At 41.0% G+C, this 24,547-nt stretch overlaps 1 protein-coding gene across 1 annotated transcript; it reads left to right on the top strand.

Annotated features, from left to right (window-relative positions):
- On the top strand, positions 1 to 24,383 carry LOC135463355 (low-density lipoprotein receptor-related protein 2-like). The gene is made up of 20 exons (XM_064740614.1): positions 1 to 364; positions 1,193 to 1,315; positions 2,154 to 2,258; positions 3,226 to 3,379; positions 5,168 to 5,697; positions 6,883 to 6,999; positions 9,156 to 9,320; positions 10,237 to 10,557; positions 11,360 to 11,485; positions 12,970 to 13,089; positions 14,418 to 14,534; positions 16,840 to 16,953; positions 17,705 to 17,751; positions 18,330 to 18,444; positions 19,078 to 19,194; positions 19,683 to 19,802; positions 21,762 to 21,866; positions 22,106 to 22,213; positions 23,473 to 23,586; positions 24,244 to 24,383. The coding sequence occupies exons 1-20, from the start codon at positions 85 to 87 to the stop codon at positions 24,381 to 24,383; spliced, it is 3,138 nt and encodes a 1,045-aa protein (XP_064596684.1). The 5' UTR covers positions 1 to 84.
- Positions 24,384 to 24,547: the final 164 nt, after the last annotated feature.

Genomic DNA, 24,547 nt, shown 5'->3' with positions numbered 1-24,547 from the left:
GCCTTGACAACAATAAACAGCCACAAGAGCTATATCTTCAGCCCAGTGATCCAACAGGATCGGTTGCCCGGATGTCTTAGCTTTATGTACAAGTTTGATGATGAGATGGGAGGCACTCTGGGTGTTGCAGTTGAGAAGATTGCCTGGGGCAGTGCCGAGGACGGGACTGAAAGACATTTTTCTGGGCATAAAGTGTGGAGTTTGACATCTTCTAGCCATCATGACTGGAGATCTGCTTTCGTTCCACTATACCCAAACGGGGCATCCACGTACAGGCTTGTGTTTATTGGTGAGGGAAGAGGCGGTGACGGCTTCATCAGAGTGGACAATGTGCTTCTATCCAGTGGATCGTGTCAGCCTAAAGGTAGGACTAAATACCTTACATATACATTTTGTTGTGTGTATCATTTCGATTAAATCTTACTGTAGAAAAAAAAATGGAAACTGCGAAAGACTGATTCAGTGTTAAAACCTCGCAACTGTTTATATAGATACACGCACTGGTCATCCAGAGAACAAAAGGAGAGAAAACTATAAAAAAAATAGCATCTTCTCGATGAAACATTACACTGTTTTCAAACAACAAAACAAAATTTCTAAGTAAAGTGAATTAATAGCCACCCTCTACAACTTTACAAAGTGCTGCAAATATTAAGGCATGTGTTGATATTTTCTACCTGGCCAGTACATGACCTGCTTGCAGCGCAATACTCATTGACGGTATGTTGAAATGTCCCATCTTATCTCAGACTGCATTTTACTCTAAATTATGCAGAGGTGCCATCTTCTATCAAAGCCTGTGTATAAAGTCAGTTACCTTTTTGATATGGTAATGAGATCGTATTTTTGACCACTCAGCACGCCCATTACTCGGAGAACGATTATAAAATTTTAGTTCACCGCGTTACTGTAACTGCTGTCCTGGCCAGCTCCTGTATTGTAACATGCACTGGCCAGTCCCAATTCCCATACAATAACATGGCGAGCTGCGGCCGCTCCGATTCGAATAAATCCTCCGTCTCAGACATAATATTTTCCAGATTTTCTTTCAGAACACAGGGCCTTTATGAGTTGAGTTAGTCTTATGACCACTGCAACCAAGAGAAAACTTTGTCGCTGTTTATCAATAAGATTTTGAGTCATGTGACCAAATAACAACTGCATTTAAACCTATGAGTTTTCGTTGTTACAGACTGCAGCAGTGATGAATTCCAGTGTGTATCGTCTTTAACATGCATACCCACAGGCGCCAAGTGTAACTCTATCAATGATTGTTCTGACGTCGATCTGTCAGATGAGATAAACCCAGACTGTGGTAAGTTACACCGAACTGTGTGAAGAGACAAGCCCAGGTTGTGGTAAGTTACACCGTACTGTATGAGGAGACAAACCCAGACTGTGGTAAGTTACATCAAACTGTATGATGAGACAAACCCAGACTGTGGTAAGTTGCACCGAATTGTGAAAGGAGACAAACTCAGACTGTAGTAAGTTACAACACCAATCTGTCAGATGAGACAAACCCGACAGTGGTAAGTTACACCGATCTGTCAGATGAGACAAACCCAAACTCTGGCAAGTTACACCGATCTGTCCGATGAGACAAACCCAGACTGTGACGTGTTACATGGATATGTACGATGAGGCAAACCCAGACTGTGACGTGTTACACGGATATGTCCGATGAGACAAAACCAGACTGTGATAAGTTACACTGAGCTATGTGATGAGACAAAGCCAAGATGTGATAAGGTACACCGATCTGTCAGATGAGACAAACCCAGACTGTGGTAAGTTACACAGATATGTCTGATGGGACAAACCCAGACTGTGATAAGTTACATCGATATGTCTAATGAGACAAACCCAGACTGTGGTAAGTTACACAGATCTGTCTGATGAGACCAACTCAGCCTGTGGTAAGTTACATGGTTATGTCTGATGGGACAAAGCCAGACTGTGGTAAGTTACATCGATCTGTCTGAAGAGATAAATCTGTTCCCTGGTTTGGCTAATGAGACAAGGGGAGAATATAATATTACATATGGTAATATATGTCACTGTCTGTGACCCCACACCCCCTCCCCGTTCTGCTCAGCCGTCAAGACATGCTCATAGACAAACAATGCTTCAATCACTGCTTTGATTTTCAGCCTCGTCCCTGGACTGCGTCTTTGATGATCCGTTTTTGTGTGGTTATCGCAATGTTTCACAAAGTAAAGGCGTCTGGATCTCCCATAAAGAAGACACCACTTACGGTAGGACAAGACTTTCGAGGGAGTGGCGTTGAATTCCATATGTATAATTTTTGATATCGCAGTAATATTTATTATGTTAATATATATAATATAATAATCTATTTGAGACTGGTCTTCTTTAAGCTGAATATATGCTCATAAACCACTGAAAACATGAAACGACAGGAAACCCAGCTAACCACGTAGCTATATAGCAAAACCATGACGCATGATGAAAAGTGATATTCAGCTTCGCACTCATTGGATATCATTTCCCTCGATATAAGTCCTGATATCCTATCCCTCAGCATGCATTATATGTACAGTGTAGCTCTAGTTCTTGGAATTCTTTTATCATATTACTACCCACGAATAATATGAGTCGAAATCTTAGTCAGCATTCTTTAGTGTTTATAAAGCTCTTATTACCGACGAGTGAAAGATGACTTAAGCAATGTTCGCAAACGTTTCGCATTTCAAGTGAATATAAAGACAAAAAAGTGACGTAACCAAGGTATCATACCACTTGTACTTTGGTGCGTCAAACCCCTCTTTAGACTGTATAGATTTCCACATAAATCAAAATATATGCGCACAAGGTCTCTTAGATATAATTTTCAGCAACTTATTTTGGGGATGCCTTACGTGGGAAGGTTTTCCAGCAACTCGCGGATGATCGTGGGTTCCTCCCACCGTAGCGCTGGCCGCCGCGATAAAAGTGAAATATTTTTGAGTGCGACATAAAACACCAATCAAATCAAATCAAATCACGTTGGTCATACATGGGAAGCTCTAACGGCAACCTGCGGATGGTTGCGGGTATCGCCCAACAAAATGCTGGCCGCCATCGTGTTAGGGAAATATTCTTGAGTTAGGTGTAAACCACCAATCAAATAAATAAATAATGAAATTTAAAAAATTGAATTCAGTTAGATGTACATTCGTGAGAACATGCCACTTTAATGTCTTTGTTATCTCTATCTTTCAGAAAAGACTCCAATTCGTATCTCTGGACGCACAGGTAGTTACACCGCCTCCGGTAGGGTTCAAGTCTATCACAACGGCTTGTGGGGTGATGTGTGCGCCCCTCGCCTGGGGCTATCGGAATTCAGAGTGTTATGCACGATGCTGGGATATGCAAAGTGAGTGTTCTATACAAGGGACTTAACTCTCGCTGGTTTAGCTTCGATGACTTCAGCTCCAGGAGAGCAGGAAGGTTGTGAAGGCCGGTGGATTAATTTCAGCAGGCCAGTGGATTAATTCAGGCTGGCTGGTAGATTAATTCAGGCAGGCCGGTTTCCCCCACCCATAAACGCGCCCGTTCGTATACCCTTAAACATAATCCGAGTTGTTGCACCCGTAATCCGGTCCGTCCTATAGCTGTAAACATAATCCGAGCTGTTGCACCCGTAATCCTGTCCGTCCTATAGCTGTAATCATAATCCGAATGTTGCAACTGTAATCCTGTCCGTCCTATAGCTGAAAACATAATCCGAGCTGTTGCACCCGTAATCCTGTCTGTCCTATAGCTGTAAACATAATCCGAGTTGTTGCACCCGTAATCCTGTCCGTCCTATAGCTGTAAACATAATCCGAGTTGTTGCACCCGTAATCCTGTCCGTCCTATAGCTGTAAACATAATCCGAGTTGTTGCACCCGTAATCCTGTCCGTCCTATAGCTGTAAACATAATCCTAGTTGTTGCACCTGTAATCCTGTCCGTCCTATAGCTGTAAACATAATCCTAGTTGTTGCACCCGTAATCCTGTCCGTCCTATAGCTGTAAACATAATACGAGTTGTTGCACCCGTAATCCTGTCCGTCCTATAGCTGTAAACATAATCCGAGCTGTTGCACCCGTAATCCTGTCCGTCCTATAGCTGTAAACATAATCCGAGTTATTGCACCTGTAATCCTGTCCGTCCTATAGCTGTAAACATAATTCGAGTTGTTACACCCGTAATCCTGTCTGTCCTATAGCTGTAAACATAATCCGAGTTGTTGCACCCGTAATCCTGTCCGTCCTATAGCTGTAAACATAATCCGAGTTGTTGCACCTGTAATCCTGCCCGTCCTATAGCTGTAAACATAATCCGAGTTGTTACACCCGTAATCCTGTCCGTCCTATAGCTGTAAACATGATTCGGGTTCCTCCGCTCATAAGCGTTTCTGCCTAAATAGCTTTAAAAGATGGTCCGACAGTTATGCCATTTCCTTTTACCAAGATCATTACATTGAAGACTGTGATTTTAAAGAAAACAAAGATATGCTTTGTTTTTATTCGCCTGTGACTTTTTTAACGCATAAGTCATATTTCTTCATAATCCTCTATTTTATGCATATTGTCCGTCAGCGGTTGGAAATATTCGAATGTGAAGACATAGATGAACATGCTAGGAATCCCAAACCAGTTTAGATCCCTCACTTTAATTTCTGGACTGACCTCTGCAGCCTTAGGAAAACTGTAGTTTAACTTTAGTTCCGCAATTCTGGCTCTCCCTGCCATCAAAGTTGTTTTGACCGCTACATATATCACCCAAAGCCGGCTGCTTAATTTCCGGACTGACCTGCGGGGGCTTAGGAAAACTGTAACTTAAAGCCATTATTACGCCTCGGGAAGAAAATTGAGAATTTTTTTGTACTTCTTTTCGTTAAGCCATGTCATATGCTTGGTATTAAGAAATAATAACCCAGCGTTTCACATATCTCTTAACAGTAAATCCGAATGACTCTAACAGGGTTCTCAGCCCAAAGGTCAGGGTCAATAGGTTACATCAAATAGAGTAGAATGTTATATATTAATTGTTATAACAAAACTTTGGTACTTCATTCCGGCAACAAAATGAAATAGAATGATTCGTTAATTTTACTGCACGTTATTTACAGTTTCATGGTTCTTATTTGATTTTATCTTTATGTTTATTATTCCAGGTATGCATCCTTCTCTTATACGTACTGGTCTGGCAGACGGTGGTTGGCAAATCTGGACTGTGTGGGTTTCGAACGTGACTTGTCGGAGTGTTCTCATGATCCGTGGGGAATCGCCGATTGTGGGTCATACAGCTCTTTGAAAATCACTTGTGAAAAGCCATTTCAGAAAAGACATGGCCTGAACACCATTAGTGAAGGCGTCAGAGCAATGTTCTCCCGGAGTGAGCGCTTCGCCGATGCAGCGGTAATGGTGACTCCAGAGTGTACCGAGTGGGAGAGTGGGTGTGCCGATGCCTGTCTGTCAGTTAGTTTGGAGCAACTGTCTGACCTTCACACACCCTTGAGCATCTTTGCAGAGAACAACAATGGTCGCTTGACTGCACTGTGGAGCTCATACAGGGGCGGTGATCTCGAAATCATGGTATCACCGGACACCAGGAGACTGCAGTTCTTTTCGCGGTTCTCTTATGCCACTTATCAGCAAACGACAATCAACAGTGTACAGTTTCTTGACAACTGTACTCACCTAGGTAATTATCATATGCGTTGTTATCATCAGCATTTTTTCGCGGTCATATTTAACATTGGGATAAATCTCTCACGATTGTGTTAAGTGTAATTTAAAGGGAAAGTAGTCATGATGAGGGAATCAGCGTCGATAATGAGACTCTTTTCTCTTTTTTCCCTTTTTTATTGAATTAAATGCAGTCAGAAGTTTAGAATGTAAAGTGGACTTTATAAACCATATTCATGTCGCCAATAACGTGGCACTGATTTTTCTCTTGCTTTCAAACAAGTATTTCTTTGGCGTTTTCTTGCACAAAAAACGTTCAGAAAAATTATGCCCACCTGAAAGTAAGGATTTAGAACAGGTGTAGGTGTGTGTTGTCGTCGGCGACGTATTTTACATTTATATGTCTCCAGCCGTGCATGTCAGTGTCTGTCAGCAACCTGCGGATGATCTTGGGTTTTCCCGGCCTCTGCCCGGCTTCCTCCCACCATAATGCTGGCCGCCGTCATATAAATATTTTTTATGAGGGCGGCCGTCAATATAAATATTTTTTATATTTTTTATAATATAATTTCGCCGTCGAAATATTCTTGAGTGCGGCGTAAAACACCAATCAAATAAATAAATAAATATCTTTATATGGTCTACCAAAACCCTCCCTTCAAAACACATATCACAGTATTTAATTCAATGAAAAAAATCTCCAAAAAATGGTGTCATCAGATACAATGTGTAATAGTCTTTCTCGTGATGCTTACTCCATTTGATATAAACTTTGGTATGTAAAGATGAGCTTTCAGGGGCCCATAAAGGCCTTGAAAATACTTTCTGACAAGAAATAAACGGAACTTCACAAAAGACTCTTAATACAATTGCCATAAAGTAATTTATTCAATTACCATCAAGCAAAATGTGACATGTGAAAAAGAGCCAAACTTGCACAGACGCTCAGTTGTTTAATGTACAGTGTTGTAGTAAATGTTCTGAGTGTTTCTGACAGGACACATGTTACTGCAGGACTACCATTAGCATAAAAAAAAATCGGATTCGAAAGTCCACCCCTGATTCATCACAAAAACTTGCAGGCATTTAAGCGGTTAGGTCAAGTCTAAATATGACTTAAATGCCACCCACCAAAAATGAGGAAAACAAAATGATGTTCACACTTCAGTTTAACAATCATTTTTGTCGTATGACCCTACAGATGGAAACTCTAGCAGGAACTTCCGGTGTAACAATGGACAATGGGTGGATTTGATTTACCTGTGTAACGGCTTCGCAGACTGTGCAGATAACAGTGACGAGTGGAACAATCAGTGTGGTAAGCTTATTTTTCTCTGGTGTCTTTCTGTGTGACGAATAGAACACGCACCATTGTGGCGACACATTAACGAGTGGAACACCTAGTGTACCAAGCTTGGCTGTCCATGGCGCCATTGTGGTGACACAGTGACTTGTAGAACAGCCATTGTCGTGAAAGCTTGGCCGTCCATGGTGCCATTGTGGTGACACGGTGACTTGCAGAACAGTCAGTGTAGTAAAAGCTTGGCCACCCACGATGCACTTGTGGCTAAACAGTGATGCACAGAACACTCAGTGTGGTAGGCTTGGCTGTCCATTGTGCCCCTGTGGCGACACAGTGACGCGACGAACACTTAGCGTGGTAAAAGCTTGGCTGTCCATTGTGCCCCTGTGGCGACACAGTGACGTGCAGAACACTCAGTGTGGTAAGTTTGGCTGCTGTTGATTCAGTATTGTAATGGATTTATATAAACTACTAACTTCAGGGCTGCTATTACGATATGCATGTATTATATTTTAATGATCTTTATTTTTATATTCTGTCATTTTGTTGAACGATTTTGGTCCAGTGTCCATTGCATACAGCGTAATGACATGAAGTGATTTGCTTTTGTTACACTGCCTCATATATGTATATATTTGTATCATTATATATTTTGAGTAATTGAGTAAAACCTCCGTAATTTACTAAAGGACCTTGTACGGTATGGCGGAGAATCGGCCCCAGAGAGGTAGTCTGAACGTGAAAATCCCAGCACAATTGTTCAAATTTCCAAATTAGAAGTACATGTATATAGCTTGATTGTATCACCCATAAATGTTGTTTGACCATAAAAGATATGGTTACTTAGTATTAACCTATCAAAAGTGTACTGTCGATCAAAAACGCCAATGTTTCGTTCAAAGGAGGCACTGTGTCTTTAATTTACAGCATGATCATCAAAGTTAACCAGAATTTATCTTTACTGAAACTTTCGTGTGTGTATTTTTACGTGCTGACAAAGTTCGTTTTGGTTGACGTTTGTCTTTATGTACTAAAATAATCTTTTCGTTGAGATCAGTTTTGTCATATTGTGGCAAGCTTAAAATTCGTATTGGGGCCTCTGTGGCTTAGTTCGTTAGCGCGCTAGCGCAGCGTAATGACCCAGGAGTCTCTCACCAATGCAGTCCCTGTGAATTCAAGTCCAGCTCATGCTGGCTTCCTCTCCGGCCGTAAGTGGGAAGGTCTTGCATAAACCTGCGGATGGTCGTGGGTTTCCCCCGGGCTGTGCCCGGTTTCCACCCACCATAATGCTGACCACCGTCGTATAAGTGAAATATTCTTGAGTACGGCGTAAAACACCAATCAAATAAATAAATAAATGAAATTCGTATTTCTGCCATAGTCTTTCAGGCATCCTTTATAGTACAGTGAGCTAACCGAGTCACTATGGAGAACAGCTTGCGCATGGAGGAAGAGTTCGAATCTTTGTTCAGTAATCTTCATTAAATAAGTGTTATCATGAATTAGACTGAATAATTGTTAAGCTATGGTATTACGTAACGTGTGGCAACTATAGCGAAATCATATGAGAAAACCTGGTTGAGAGCACATGTGGTCCTCTAGCTATCATTAACATTAACATGTTATGCGTGGAGAAAATATAAGGTTGAGCATATATAAGGGTTATATATATATATATATATATATATATATATATATATATATGTATATATATTTAACTGATTGGTTCAAAACTGCGTGATCAAGAATTTTTCTCATAGTTACATTTGTGCTGCAGTGATTTTCTCCACTCTACAGTGTCTAGTGCGAAAAATCATTTCAGTGTCACTGGAGCAGTCTACAATTTTTCTAATTTATGACCTATACACTGTTTCAGTGCATGTTCGGAGCTTAATAAGGGAAAGAAAGGTAAAACTGAACTGAAAAAAAGCAGTGGTCGTAAGAGTGTGTCAGCAGCTAGTCAGTTTCACTTCTTGAGGTGCACAGTTTCTTGCACTGGGGCCGATTCTCCACCTTACCATACCAAGTCCGTTTTAATGCCGTGTCTATTGTCAATGCATATACTGTAACACTATATACTGAGCCGTGTTTAGATAGGCAACTCCCTGTCCACCAGTCCGATTTCGTTTGTTTGACATGAATATTGTTTGAACCAAGCTTTTTGATTTCAGAAAATACGTCACTGTCGTGTTCGTTTGAAGGTGGCCATTCGTGTGGCTTTAGCAGTCTTAGTGGATCCAATCGTTGGAGAGTTGCAAGGATAAAAGATGCATATAGACAGCTATTGACGACTCTGGGATACTGGTACCTAAGTGATGATCGCCATGGCAAAAACGGTGAGTGGAGAGTTGATAGAAATGGTGCGTGGAGAGTTGAAAGAAACGGCGAGTGGAGAGTTGATAGAAACGATGAGTGGCGAGTTGGTAGAAACAATGAGTGGCCAGTTGGTACAAACGATGAGTGGCCAGTTGGTACAAACGGTGAGTGGAGAGTTGATAGAAACGGTGAGTGAAGAGTTAATAGAAACGGTGAGTGGAGAGTTGATAGAAACGATGAGTGGCGAGTTGGTACAAACAATGAGTGGCCATTTGGTACAAATGGTGAGTGGAGAGTTGATAGAAACGGTGAGTGAAGATTTAATAGAAACGGTGAGTGGCGAGTTGATAGAAACGGTAAGTGGAGAGTTGATAGAATAGACGAGGATAGAATAGATGATAACAGTTTGACATCTGGCCAATGTTCACACATAACTTGTGACTACGGCCTCTTGTCAGTTCACCTCAGTCAGGGTTTTATTCTAACTGTTCATGTAAATGCTTATATAACAGCTATTTGGACTCCCCATGGTTTTAGTAGAATTAGATGAAAAAACATGCAGTTATATTAATTGCAATTTATTAGACGGTATGGGGCGTGTACGTGGCTACTATTTTAGCATTCACATGAACAGTTAGAATGAAACCCTAACATATAGGCCTATCTATATACATGAAGTCAAATTTCACTGGTTATGTGTGACCATTTGTCAACTACATGTATCACACTGTTTCCGCTGATCTGGTTTTACTCCCTATGCTATGGTCACTTATATTTGAGTCGGGCATATAACGCCAATAAAATATGTAAATACATGTTTATCGATGATTTATTTTTATTGCTCGGAATTTTACCACAGTTATGAGGGCTTTACAGCATTCTTAATCCTCAACGTTTTGTTGTACTTGCATACATTTTAATATTTCTGTTTTGCAGGCCACATTTTATATTACGACCCTTTCGACTGTCAGACCAGTGGAAAATCGATACAAGAGTTGGTGTTTCCACAAGACCCTAGACTAACCAATGGAGCTTGCATCACTTTCTACTTCTGGGGCAAGGGCAACTTGACACTATCGACACCGAATGGAAATCTTTTCTATTATTCCAGTGAGAAGTATAATTATCGATGGAATCATGTAGAAGTACAGTTTCCTCCGGACAGACCGTCCTTGTCAATTTCTCTTCTTTCCGACTGTAGCACAGGCTTCTTCGCTATTGACGACCTGAATGTCTCACCAGGACTGTGTACAAACCGTAAGTGCCTTGGGTTAATCCAGCAGCAGGTTAAACTTTCACTTTATAGCTCACATGCCGACGTCCAAAAATTCTGGCAATCGTTCAAGTAGTCCGAATTTCAAGTTAAGTCCATATGTTAATGTTTAATGCTTTCATTGGATAATTTGCTAAGACCTCATGTTAATGTTTAATGTCCTAATTAGTCAGTTTACTAAGTTCTAGTATTAATGTTAAAGCGTTGATTCGCTGGGCTCCTAAGTCATATTTATGTATAATGCCAAACTTGAATGTTTACAGTTTTAATTAATCCGTTTGCTAAGTTTTCATATTAATGCTTAATGCTATCATTAGTCCTAATATTAATATTAAATTCTTTAATTATTCAGTTTACTAAGCCCTCTGATCAGTGTTAATATAGTAAATAGTCAATTTTGCTCTTTTGTTAATGGTTAGTCCATATTGTAGGTGTTAATGTTGTACCTATTTATATTTTTAGTATCTATGATGCCCATTAGCAGGGAAACGGTGATTAATGGAAAGCGTATTTCACCAAAACAGCCTGTTTTACACAACTGAGATCATGTCATGGCGATTGTGCCACAGGATCTGAATTAATATTGAAATATCACCTGGAAGACATTTAGAGTCATTTATTACGTGTATTTTTGTTTGTTTTGGGTGAGAGTTTTTTTTCGATTTTTTCAGTTCTTTTTTCAATCGTTTTTTTTTTTTTGGGGGGGGGGGGCTTGTTTTTTTAACTTTTGTTTCGTATGAAGGGTTGATGGAAGTAACCTAAGTTCTGGTTTTCTTTTCATTACAGCTTCGACCACGCGGCAATGTTATTTCGGCAAAGGTTTTATTTGCGACGATGGTAACTATCTGCAGTGTGGACAAGTGTGTAACGGTCGTATGGACTGTAATGACGGGTCGGATGAACAGAACTGCCGTAATTACATTTAATTATTTTTGTGTTACCTATTAAACTTCATTGCATGCACACACAATTCCTAGGATCGTACAGGGAATTCTGTCGAACAAGATTCCTCTACCTCACTGCTCTCATGGAACTTTTAAGATTCCTCCACTCCATTGCTCCCATGGAACACTTTCGATTCCTGTACTCCACTGCTGTCACGGAACATTCAAGATTCCTTTAATCCACTGCTCTCATGGAACATTTAAGATTCTTCTACCTTACTGCTCTCCTGGAACATTTAAGATTTCTCTAATCCAGTGCTCTCATGGAACATTTAAGGTTCCTCCACTCCAGTGCTCCCATGGAACACTTTCGATCCCTGTACTCCACTGCTGTCACAGGACATTCAAGATTCCTTTAATCCACTGCTCTCCTGGAACATTTAAGATTTCTCTAATCCAATGCTCTCATGGAACATTTAAGGTTCCTCTACTCCAGTGCTCCCATGGAACACTTTCGATTCCTCTACCTCACTGCTCTCATGGGACATTCAAGATTCCTCTAATCCAGTCTTCTCAGGGAACATTTAAGATTCCTCTAATCCACCACTGTCATGGAACATTCATTATTATTCTAACCCACTTTTCTCACTGAATATTCCAGTTAGTCCCAATTAACACCTAAGTGCATGTTTCTCAGAATGAGTTGACTAACATGAAGTACGCTGGAGATAAGTATCCTGCAGTTGCGCTGCGGCTTTTAAGTCAGGAGGTTTCCAGTTACCTAGCAAAGCGCTGTGTGAATCATCCCTCTAAATAAATAACTAAATTCAATTTTTGCTGAAAGTTGGTAGGTGAATGTTTATTTTTTCTTCTCTTTGTAAAAAGTAAATATTCGAATGTATACAAACAAAAATGATTCAGTTATTTCTCATTTGTTATGCGAAGCTACATGGAATGATGTACACAAAAAGCTTGAGGTGGAGCTTTCGCTGGCTCAGATGGCCAATGATCGATGATGTCGCGAGTTTGAATCCAGCTCTTGCTGTTTCGGCAGAGGCTTTAAGTCAGGAGGTTTGGCCAATACCTGCCAAAGGTTAATGATTTACTCCGGGCAATCCAGTTTCTTCCACCTCATAAAGCTGACATATAAGTATTGAGTGCTTGGGGTTTAATGTCGTACTTAACAATGTTTCAGTCATAGGACGACGAAGGAATCCTAAGAGTACATTTAATGTGCATGCTTGTCGCAGGAAGGATTTCCACCGCTCTTTTATCTAATGCTGCTTCACTGGGGCGCCTCACCGAAGGCAAGTCAGCCTCCCTGACCGAGCCATTATACTGATATGGGTCAACCAGTCGCTGCACTATCCCCTTCATGCTGAACGCCAAGCAAGGAAGTTACAACTTCCTCTTTTAAAGCCTTAGGTGCTTCTATCGCTCCCGAAGCACCAATCAAGCACCAATCAAGCCAATGGAATTAGGTCAAATGTAAGGCTTGATTACTTTCCACAGACTGCACATATCGGTTTTCTTGCGGTGACCCGAATGCTAACGGATCATGTGTCGACAGCAGCCAATGGTGTGACGGAGTGGCCGATTGCCCGGCTGCCACAGATGAAGTACCAGGATGTTGTATGTATAAATTCAGCGCTGTGTTTAGGCGGTTTTTTTTTTCGTAATTCATAGGTTACTTCCCTTTTCAAGGATTTGCCTCCCTTGGTAGTTAACAGTTCAATTAGCCAATGCTCATATTTGGAGGTATGGAATTTGAGCAACAACAGTAATTAACTCTTGAATCATTGCAATTGTTCTCTGTATTGTGAAATTGACAAGGTAAACGGCCAAGTTTTCTATAGTCCCATTTGCTTCAGTACTGAAATAAAAGACAGATACCTACCGTCAAGGGAGATAATTCCTTGAAAAGGGAAGTAACCTATGTATTACAAAAATATAGAATACATGTAAGGAGGTGTGCAAAAAAGCGTAACTGAGATACCGGTACTTCATCTTGTGTCGATATTGTGTTTTGATCCCAGTATGAATTTTTTCAATGGTTAAACATGAATTGTTGCGGTCAACAGGATTTAACGCATCGAACGTCACATCCGTGTGTTTTACTGACATCACTGGAAACTGCTAACTGTTAGGCCTATACTTAACTATCTTTCGCTAAATTTGTATACATTTTAAAAGGAATGTTCATGATAAGTTGTATTAATGAAAGCAGTCTTTGGGAATTGGCTTTGGATATTGTTTTACCGGTGGACGGCCTGAACCGAGAAATGGATACTTGGCTTACGTTATGGTAAATTTGAAGACACTCTAAACTATTTTCGTGTCAGCCCAATATGGCTGCCAGGTCACGTGAAGATTTACTCGTAAATTTACTCAAAGTTCATCTTGATGTCTACAACATGCCTAAGTTTCAGACATTTCTGCAATGCCCGTTTTAGCTGCGGAAGTTTTCAGTTTTGAAAAATGCAATAATGGCGATTTTCTTTGGCATATCTTATTTCTGATGTGCTGATGTTACTTCCAGTTATGTAGAATTTGTCCCCTTGCCTTGTAATTATGTTAGACCTTAAGACTCCGTCTATATCTTCATTTGTTAAGGAAATATACCCACTTTACAACAGCAATAAAATCACCTCAGAGAACTTTGGCTCTCCTGTGGGTTGACATATACAGTATGACGTCAATGAAAGCCATTTGTCTTCCCTCAGTATGGTGTGCATATCTCTACGCCATAACCTGGAGAAGGTTTGTCAGCAGGCCCAGCTTACTGAAGGCGGTATACCGCAGCCATTTAGATCTCTTTCACCCATAAATCTGATCTCAATCGTATAAAAAAACAAATTCTTGAGTATATTGTAAACAAAATTCAATCATAAATCAGTCAATAAATCATTCTTCCCACTACTAATATATATCATAATATGTTTTTCTTTGTGTTTCGTCAGCATGCCCCCGCGGTACCTTTAGCTGTCATTCTGAGGAGAAGTGCTTACATATAGAGTCTTACTGCAATTACCACAAAGATTGTATTGGGGGAGAGGACGAACCGGTCGACTGTTCAAGTACGTATCAGATACTATACACCTTACAGTGCATGCGTCGCTCTCTACCTTTGGCTCAACATCACTGCCACGGATAGACAAGCGTGACATTTGGAGCATTTGTGATTCGCAAAGGCTTGGTCAGGATTATCCTCATCACTTGTGTCCTCCCGCGGAACTATTTAATCAATTTTCATCAATTTTTTTTTAGATGTTGGTTAGAATCATCTTGCACATTCTTCAGATAAAGAGAATGCACATGTATAAAGTATTATTTGAGACGAAAGACGAGACGGATTGTTTGTGTTTTCTGACATCACTGCCTGCCTCATCACCGTGACCCCGGTGACCTCGGCGTTTTTCAAGATTTCTGTACCAAATCTGATATTGCCGGCAGTGATGTAAAGCGAAAGGTAGAGAGCGACACATGCGCTGTAGGGAGTATGATCAGATTCTGTACAATTACAGTAAACGTCTCAAAGAAACGGAATTAAAGGAAAGTAAAGCCAGACTTACATAGAGAAGTGCCACGCTCTTATATTTATATATTTCTGGTATAGTCCAGTAAACATCATATACAGGATTCATTTGTATTAGATAAAAGATCAATATCTAAATTTTGCTTCAAAAGTGTACATGACGTCAGCGCAATTTGTTCTCTTTGGCTCCTTCCATATATGGTCATACATATATAAACATGGTCACCTGCTGGAGGCCGCTTAACACGGCCTTTTCTTATCAGGAAAAAATCAGAAAAATTATCCTTAGTACATATCTGAATGCATATTTGTATTTTTTTGTATTAGATAAATTTCTCGCATGTTCCATCTGTGCACAAGATGTTGCAAACTAGCCTATCATATTTAGTTGTTGATTTATGTTCCTTTGTCATCGGACAGTTTCCCATATGTTCCAACTGTCCATAGTCACTTCCCACCAAGCCCTATCATATTTAGTTGTTGATTTATGTTCCTTTGTCATCGGACAGTTTCCCATATGTTCCAACTGTCCATAGTCACTTCCCACCAAGCCCTATCATATTTAGTTGTTGATTTATGTTCCTTTGTCATCGAACAGTTTCCCATATGTTCCAACTGTCCATAGTCACTTCCCACCAAGCCCTATCATATTTAGTTGTTGATTTATGTTCCTTTGTCATCGGGCAGTTTCCCATATGTTCCAACTGTCCATAGTCACTTCCCACCCACCAAGCCCTATCATATTTAGTTGTTGATTTATGTTCCTTTGTCATCGGACCGTTTCCCATATGTTCCAACTGTCCGTAGTCACTTCCCACCAAGCCCTATCATATTTAGTTGTTGATTTATGTTCCTTTGTCATCGGACAGTTTCCCATATGTTCCAACTGTCCATAGTCACTTCCCACCAAGCCCTATCATATTTTTTTTTGTAGTTTTTGTTGTCAGTCCCTTGAGGCTGGGTTCTTGTTCCTTTGGCATAAGCTACTTTCCCCTTTATTCTAGTTGTTTACAGTCTCTTGTGCATTTTATTATTATTATATCCGATTTTAGTTCCTTTATCATCAATCACTTCCCCATATATCCTCTTTGTACCTTATAAGCGAATCTTATTCAAATGTAATTCGTGTTCCCTTCCCGTCAGCCAGTTTCCCATACGTTCCGTCTGTTCACACGTTCACCAGACCCATCGTATTGGATTGTAGTTTTTGTTCCTTTCTCATTATTCATTACCAAACCTGTCATTTTGTTTGTAGTTAGTGTTTGTTTCCCATCAACCAGTTTTCAACATGTTCCCTCTGTTCACTGCTTCCGGTCACCAATCCTCTAATATTTGGTTGTAGACTGTGTTCTTTTCTCATCATTCAATTTCCCATACCTTTTTGCTTTTCGTTGTATCTTGCCACCAACCCTATCATGTCAGATGTAATTCCTGCTCTCTTCTAATCAGCTACTTTTCCCTGATGTCCCCTCTGTTCACAGTATCTTGTTACCAAGCCTATCATATTTGGCTCTAGTTTTACTTTCCCCCTCATCATTCATTTCCCACATGGTCCCTCAGTTCACAAGCTCTTGTCACCAAACCCATCGTATTTGATTGTAGTTTTTGTTCGTTTTTCATCATTCAGCTGCCCGGTTTCCTCCCACCATATAATGCTGGCCGCCGTCGTATAAGTGAAATATTCTTGAGTACGGCGTAAAACACCAATCAAATAAATAAAGAAAGAAATTTCATCATTCAGTTCTCCACATGTTCCCTCAGCGCCTTGCTATCAAACCTGTCATATTTGGTTGCAGTTTGTATGTATTTCCCGGCAATAAATTCGCACATGTTCCCTTTGTTCACAGCTTCCTGTCATCCAGACTACCAGTTCAAGTGTGGCAATGGCTTCTGTGTTTCTTCTCTAAAACGATGTGATTCCGTTGATGACTGTGGAGACTTGTCGGACGAGATGGACTGTCGTAAGTTCAAATCTTTCCTTTACATTCAAATATGTCATGCTGGAAAGGATTTAGAGCCATACAATACATGACTTGCGGCCATCTTGGACCTCTACCACAAGAATTCCATGGTCTTACTCATGGAGGGCGCCTAATTTTTTTTTTTTTTTTTTTTTTGATTGGTGTTTTACGCCGTACTCAAGAATATTTCACTTATAAGACGGCGGCCAGCATTATGGTGGATGGAAACCGGGCAGAGCCCGGAGGAAACCCACGACCATCCGCAGGTTGCTGAAAGACCTTCTCACGTACGGCCGGAGAGGAAGCCATCATGAGCTGGACTTGAACTCACAGCGACCGCATTGGTGAGAGAATCCTGGGTCATTACGCTGCGCTAGCGCTTTAACCGACTGAGCCACGGAGGCCCCGAGGGCGCCTAATAGAGTGACGTCTAAGAAGTTTGCATTTAACAGCACTGCATGTATATTTTTACTTAATCCTACATATAGTGCTAGATGGCGTGTAAGACCATATAGTTTAAGCATTTGCATAAACCGTTAGAAAGAAAATCCTAACTGAGCTAAACTGACCAGAGGCCAATTTGACAATTTGCCAGTTATCACACTGTCGTCACTGCTCTGGTTTTACTGTCTATGCTGTAGCCGTATTTCACGGGTTCCCTGTGACAATTTGCCAGTTATCACACTGTCGTCACTGCTCTGGTTTTACTCTCTATGCTGCAGTCTCTTATATCATATTTCCCTCTGTGCAGAGGACCACGAAATTCTTTTGTTACAGATCCAACATGGCCGCGAGCGCGCAAGTTATCAATAAATTAATGGTTTGAAAGCGGAGTAATTTGAAACACGGAGTGGTCTTACTAAATACGAGATAATACGAGATCTGATACACTACATGGTTTGTTGTAGTGCTTTGCTTTTGTTGTAAGACTTGACAAGATCCACGATATGTGTTTGTCAGCAACAGATTTGTGGAAGAATGTGTTTATTTACTCATGTATTTATTTGATCGGAGTTTTATGCAGTATTCAAGAATGTTCCACTTGTACGACGGAGGCCAGCATTATACTGAGAGGAAACCGAGCAGAGCCCGCGGGAAGCCACGATCATTCGCAGGTTGCTGGCAGACCTTCCGACGCACGGTTGGAGAGGCTCCTGGGTCATTCGGCCTCGCTGGCGTCTACCCCCTCGGCCACAGAGGCCCCGAAAGGAATGTATGCGGTTATTTCAGATTATGAGTAAAACTATAACTGAACACGACGAAGCAAATGGCGTCGCCTTGATAGAACACCTGTACCCTCCGTGGAAGTATGATTCTTTTCTCCTAATGCATGCTTACGCCAGTATATCAGTGTTTAATTGTGTTTCTCTAACCAGCCTGCAGTGAGGACGATTACCATTGTGGCGACTCAGGCGTCTGTATCAAGCGTACTGACGTATGCGACGGAGTGGGGGGAATGCCCTGGGGGTATTGACGAGGGACCCCAATGCTGTAAGTATAGTTATTTGTCATGCGCATAGAAGCATTGGCTGAAAGTTAAGACGATCCGTTCGTCCACCACCCTGTCAAGACATCGAACGGGCTGCTAGACATCCAACGACCTGCTGAGCATCCAACGACGAGTTTTAAAAGTAGCCGACATCTCCTTTTGTTTAAAACAATTTTTGAAGACCATTTATATCCCATCGACATTGAGTGCGTATCTCTATGTGGCGGGACAGTTTGTCAGTAACTTGCCAAAGGTAGGTGGTATATACCTTGAGCACGGCGGTTGCCTCCACCCATGAAACTAACCGCCATCTTTTAACTGAAAACCTGTGATTAATTTTCATCAGGTATAAAATCTGTTTTAGGAAAATCAAGCACAGAGTGATAGTCTCTTGGAAGAGAAATTGTATTACGTAGTTTACACACATCTTTACCTGGGCTATATATAAAGATTTATATTAATGGTTTTAATGAATGAATTTCACGAGGGAATTTTCCATAATAGCACAGGGAGGCTGACAGCAAATTTTAGGGCAAAGAAGTTCACCTGTAAGAACCTGTAAGCCGACGTCAACGAACAATTGTGCTGTTTCTTTTTTATTTCTAGTTAACAATTTCTTGCCTTCTGATTCACAGTGCAGTGCGGCAAAGACCAGTTCCAGTGCGCCACTTCCGGTCTGTGCGTGAACCAAACTGTAGTTTGTAATGGGATATATGATTGCAATGGCGGATCAGATGAGATTAACTGCACAGGTAACGCCAGCTGCGCATAGTAAAATATACGCTCAACGACTCGAGCAGTGGTCGCTTGCTCCAAGCGATTGTAGGCTAAGATGATTATAATTACCAGGGCAACATATGTTGAGAACATATGTTACCATGGTAGTTACAGCCTACTTAGGCTACAATCGCTTTGTGCAAGAGGCCTCAGTCTATGAAGAACGACTATTTAATAATAAAAATTATTAAACCTTATAAAAGTGTGGTATAATCTAATAACACTGACACGTTTGAGTACAATTTACTAAATACTTTCACTGCTTAGGGCGGATTCGGATTGAATTTGTGCGCATCTTGGCATCTGACCATTCACAAATGCGTTAAAATATAGCTGTGATCATGTGTAATCTCGGTCAGCAAATTTACGAGAAAAGTTATGCACTGTTTTGATGAAATTTTCTGCAGAATTCATTGCGGTTTGATGCTGATCCGGATGCTATGACGTTTGGTATGATTTTCAGAATGTGACGGGTTTGTATGCGAAAAGAGTGGACAATGTTTGCCCGGCAGAGCTAGATGCAATAGATATCTAGATTGCATTAGATGGAGGAAAGATGATTTGAGTGACGAACTGAGCTGTAGTAAGTATTTATGTGTTGTACGTGGGAAAGTCTGCTAACAACCTGTGGGTTCCCCCCCGGGTTCTGCCGGTTTCCTCTCACCATAACGCTGTCCGCCGTCGTCTAAGTGAAAAATTGTTGAGTACGGCGTAAAGCACCAATCGAATAAACAATAAATATTTTATTTTAATGTTATGGATAATGTTTGTTAATTGTTAATTTGGTCATTCCTTTCGTTTCTATATAACCATGCGGGGCCTCCGTGGCTCAGCTGGTTAGCGCGCTAGCGCAGCGTAATGACCCAGGAGTCTCTCACCAATGCGGTCGATGTGAGTTCAAGTCCAGCTCATCCTGGCTTCCTCTCCGGCCGTATGTGGGAAGGTCTTGCATAAACCTGCGGATGGTCGTGGTTTCCCCCGGGCTGTGCCCGGTTTCCGCCCACCATAATGCTGGCCGCCGTCGTATAAGTGAAATATTCTTGAGTACGGCGTAAAACACCAGTCAAAAAAAAATATATATATAACCATGCCACCGCATCATAATAACACAATTACAATAAAACCAGAAAGTGACGCTTGTCTGTCAATCGATAAGAAACACAGTACGGATTTAATCTACCGCGTTCATCCTTATGCACATCTGAAATGTATACATCAAAATACTGTATAGTTTTTGTAACGCCACGGTTTATTCCTTGGTATATTCCGTGTCTGGAAAGTTGGTACGGCAAGCAGTTTGCAGCCGGATCGGATGTTCAGCGCGGAACACAGACGACACAAACCTCGTGTCACGGACTTTAATCCCTTCAGATTCCCCCTGCATGTGTAGCTTCCCATAGTGTGAGTTGACTATGAACGAAATAGAACAAACTTCCGTGATTTTCATATTATGAAACTGTGTAGATTGGTGTGAGAGAGACATATCGTTGTGCATGGTGCATGTTGTTGTTGATATCGAAAGTGAATGTGTTCTGGTCAACTTTAAAAGTATTCTGGTGGTTTACTGTATTACCACACACAATGTTCGCCTAAATAACATTCTAAGGGTGTCTGTAATTGTGACCTGTAAATACCTGTCATGTGACTTCATATATCCATTTCATTAATAAAGCATCTACTGATTCACAAGGAACGAGTTGTTGGTTAACAAAACTGATAACTTCCTCGCATGTAGGAAGTGAGGCAGTACAGTTTTTGTTTTAGATTGTTTGACGATTTTAAACGCGCTCAAATATTTTACTTCTTTGGTGGATTTCACGAAAGATAAAGCCCATCGATTTTGTGTGCTGTGACGTCACCAGAAGCTTTTCCCACTCTAACCAGAGCCTCTAAAATTGGAGTAGCTCTTATTACCAACGAGTAAAAGATTACTTAAGTAATGTGACCGTTTAGTAAATGTAAAGAAAAAGGAAAGATGTCATGAGTACCTCACGTGTGTAGTCCATAAATTTGACCGCATTTCATTTCATTTGTAAGTCCGAAAATGAGCAACAGTACTCTAGCGATCAATGGTCAGACACTTCGTGCGTCCTGTCGATTGAAAGACAGGTGCCTTTTAACCGCAAAGTTATACTGTCATTACCGGTACGTTGGATTGTATAAAAACAATTACAACCTGGAATAAAGCGTAAATGGTCACGCATAGTGCGTGGCGTTGGTAAGGTGAGTCGGCATTTCATGAGTTTTGCAAGTTCACGCACGTTTGGACCAGACAGACTGGGGGCTCTCGCGAACTAAGGCAGCTAAAAGACGTGATTTTATGGTAGCTGCTATCGCTGCCTTTGGGCTAATGGACCCGGCTATGCGAGATGTACATGTATAGCCGTTAGGTGTGTTACTTTGCGAGAGCCCTCACCCTGTCTCGTTTATATCTGCATGTACTCGAGGGACTCCTAAAATGCCGACTCGGCTTAGCGTTCTCTTACTCAAGAGATAACGTTTCAGAAATATAACGGCAATGGTACCATTTTTTTTCTTTCAGATATAACAGACGGCTTCCGGTGTAATAATGGCATTTATATATGGAACCGTCAGTTGTGCGACGGAGTTGACCACTGCGGTGACTTCAGCGACGAACGACAATGCAGTAAGACTTTCTTTTATATTTCCGGATTCCTACTAGAGAGAAAACGCGTTGATTCACCCTGTGCATGAGTTTTAGGCATGTTTCATTTTACAAATTCAAAAATAAGTCTAAAAGTACTTTTTGATATGTATGCTTTAGAATTGTATTCGACGATGGATTTTTTTAATTTTGAGGCGCTCTTTTCCTTTAAACGGAATTGTTGACCTGATCGTGAAAACTCCTATTTCTTATTTAACCAGATTGCACGGTATACGAGTTTACCTGTGACAGCGGACAGTGCGTGCGTTCAGAGTTTTACTGTGACGGCCACCAGGACTGCGACGATGGGTCCGACGAATGGAAGTGTCGTAAGTTTATTATCTATTCCAATGTGAAGATATACTGTATTTTATCTAAAGTTCAGAATTTTTGTCAAATGACAAATTTTGCTTGATCTGATTCAGAGATCTGCCTTATTGGGTGTTTTTCTGAAAAAAAAATTGGTTAATTTCCTATCAGAAAATCTGTGTTTGCATGAAAAACATCATTGTAAGGCCTTCATCTGTTTTTGAATGTACAATTTACATACCAAAATTACAGTACTAAACTTTAGGTGACACACGGTAAACGTACTAGGATTCGTATCACATAAATTACTTCGAGCTGTTGAAGCAATGGAATTGTGTAACCACAATAGTCAACCACAAAAAACTATTCCATAATAATCAACGGCAAAGGTTAACCATAGTCTCAAAAACTTAACCACAGCAGTCAGTCGCCACAATAGTTAACCACTATAGTCAGCCACATAAATTAACTACAGTACTCAACCCCTAATAATTTACCGCAATAGTCAACCACAAAAGTTAGACACCACACTCAACCTCAGAAGTTAAAACAACAGTAGTCAAACCAAATTTCAGAATTCGACGCGAAATAAAGAAATGGAGAGTAAGAGTGAAGATATGAAATATATCGCCCATGACTAAGCCAGCTGATAGCAAGTCTCTCCATGTCTCTGTCCAGGAATTACCTGTACGACCTAGTTTTTCATTTCTGTGTACATTTCACTTTTGACATACACTGATTAAAATCATTCCACATTTCGAAAGTAAAGTACTTTTGCTTAAAGCAATTTTGCTTAAACCGAAAGCTGTCCGGCCGTAAGTGGAAAGGCCTGCAGCAACCTGCGGATGGTCGTGGGTTTCCCCCTGGCCATGCCCAGTTTCCTTCCACCATAATGTTGGCCGCCGTCGTATAAGTGAAATACTCTTGAGTACGGCATAAAACACCAATCAGATAAATAAATAAATAAATAAACCAAAAGCACAAGTGTATTAAATCCTGGCTTGTTCGTCTGCGCGTCTCTTACTTATCTTGGAAGTCAAAATTCACACCGTCAGTTAGCAGAAACAAAGCACTTACATGTCCCTGAACGCACTCCCTTAACATTACACCTGTTTAGAAAGAAAGTGTTCCACATGTAAGTTTCTGTACAGCTCATTACAAATTTTAGTATATCAGAGTTATTTGTAGGTGAATTTTGGATTCATCGCCATTTCATAGTTTTCTGTTTTGTTTTGCCCTGAGGAAAACCTATTGACAACTTTTCTGTTCGTGTTGCCAGGAGCATGCGGAGCGGGCCAGGTACTTTCGTGCCGTAACCAGGTGTGTTTGGATGAGGATCAGATCTGTGACGGCCAGTTCCACTGTGAAGATGGTTCTGATGAGTTGAACTGTGGTATGACCCTTCGAATGCTGAATAAGCAAATCACGATTTATTTATTTGGCCCATTAGCCTTTTACGACGTACTCAAGAATATCTGACTTATACGACGGCGGCCAGCATTATGGTGGGAGGAAACGGGGCAGAGCCCGGGGGAAACCCACCACCATCCGCAGGTTGCTGGAAGACCTTCCCACGTAGGGCCGGAGAAAAAACCGTGAGGTATTTGTACGCAGTAGAGAGTTTCGCCCACACGTTAAGTGGGCCACACGTTTCGCACACACGTTTCGCCCAGTTTGACGTTTATGCTAACAAATGTTGTAGTTGAACAGAGATCGACACATTATGTAGGCATAATCTTTCTTAATGTTTTGCTAGCAAATAATGCCTTAAATACTGAGAAAAATGATCAAACTGGATACAGTATTCACTGCATTTTCGTGGAGCGAAAATAGGAGCGCCATACTTATACATTTACTCAGACAGATGATAAAATTGCTCACACTTTCAGTTTAATATGAGAAAACAGCCATCGCCGCTGAAGGCCTCTCCGTGAAAGTGAAAGTTCTCTTAAGCGGTTGACGTCATCACACATCTTCATGACATCATCGCACATCTTTATGACGTCTCATGACGGAGCTGACTCTCCTTATTATCATTGTCTCACGCCAGGTTCTTTTCACTCTGGGACGGAGACCAACGGCACGGTTTACTTCAACAAAAGCGGATCATCCTACCCTCTGTGTGCAGAGAACATTGTTTCTGATGAAAGAAGTCTGCAGTTGCTTTGTGACTATTTGACACACGGGTGAGTCTGTACTTAAACTTGCCAATGGTGAGATGGTCTGTTGTCAGAGCCATTTCCATATAAATCCAGGGAAAAATGTCGAAAAATTTGAGGAAACCCCATGAGCATCTGGCGATGTCTGACCAGAATTAGTTTCTGTGCGTGTAGATCGACCACGACTGGCGGCAA

The sequence above is a fragment of the Liolophura sinensis genome, chromosome 3, assembly GCF_032854445.1.
Source record: "Liolophura sinensis isolate JHLJ2023 chromosome 3, CUHK_Ljap_v2, whole genome shotgun sequence".
In the NCBI taxonomy this organism is placed as follows: domain Eukaryota; kingdom Metazoa; phylum Mollusca; class Polyplacophora; order Chitonida; family Chitonidae; genus Liolophura; species Liolophura sinensis.
The sequence above is the reverse complement of the archived record's forward strand: the minus strand, read 5'-3'. Positions and strand labels throughout refer to the sequence as shown.

Bases quoted from the DNA above. Each gene is read 5' to 3' on its own strand.
- LOC135463355 (XM_064740614.1), top strand. From the start codon at position 85: ATGTACAAGTTTGATGATGAGATGGGAGGCACTCTGGGTGTTGCAGTT. The intron at 365-1,192 runs GTAGGACTAAAT...TCGTTGTTACAG, and splicing joins TGGATCGTGTCAGCCTAAAG to ACTGCAGCAGTGATGAATTC. The intron at 14,535-16,839 runs GTACGTATCAGA...CTTTGTTCACAG, and splicing joins CGAACCGGTCGACTGTTCAA to CTTCCTGTCATCCAGACTAC.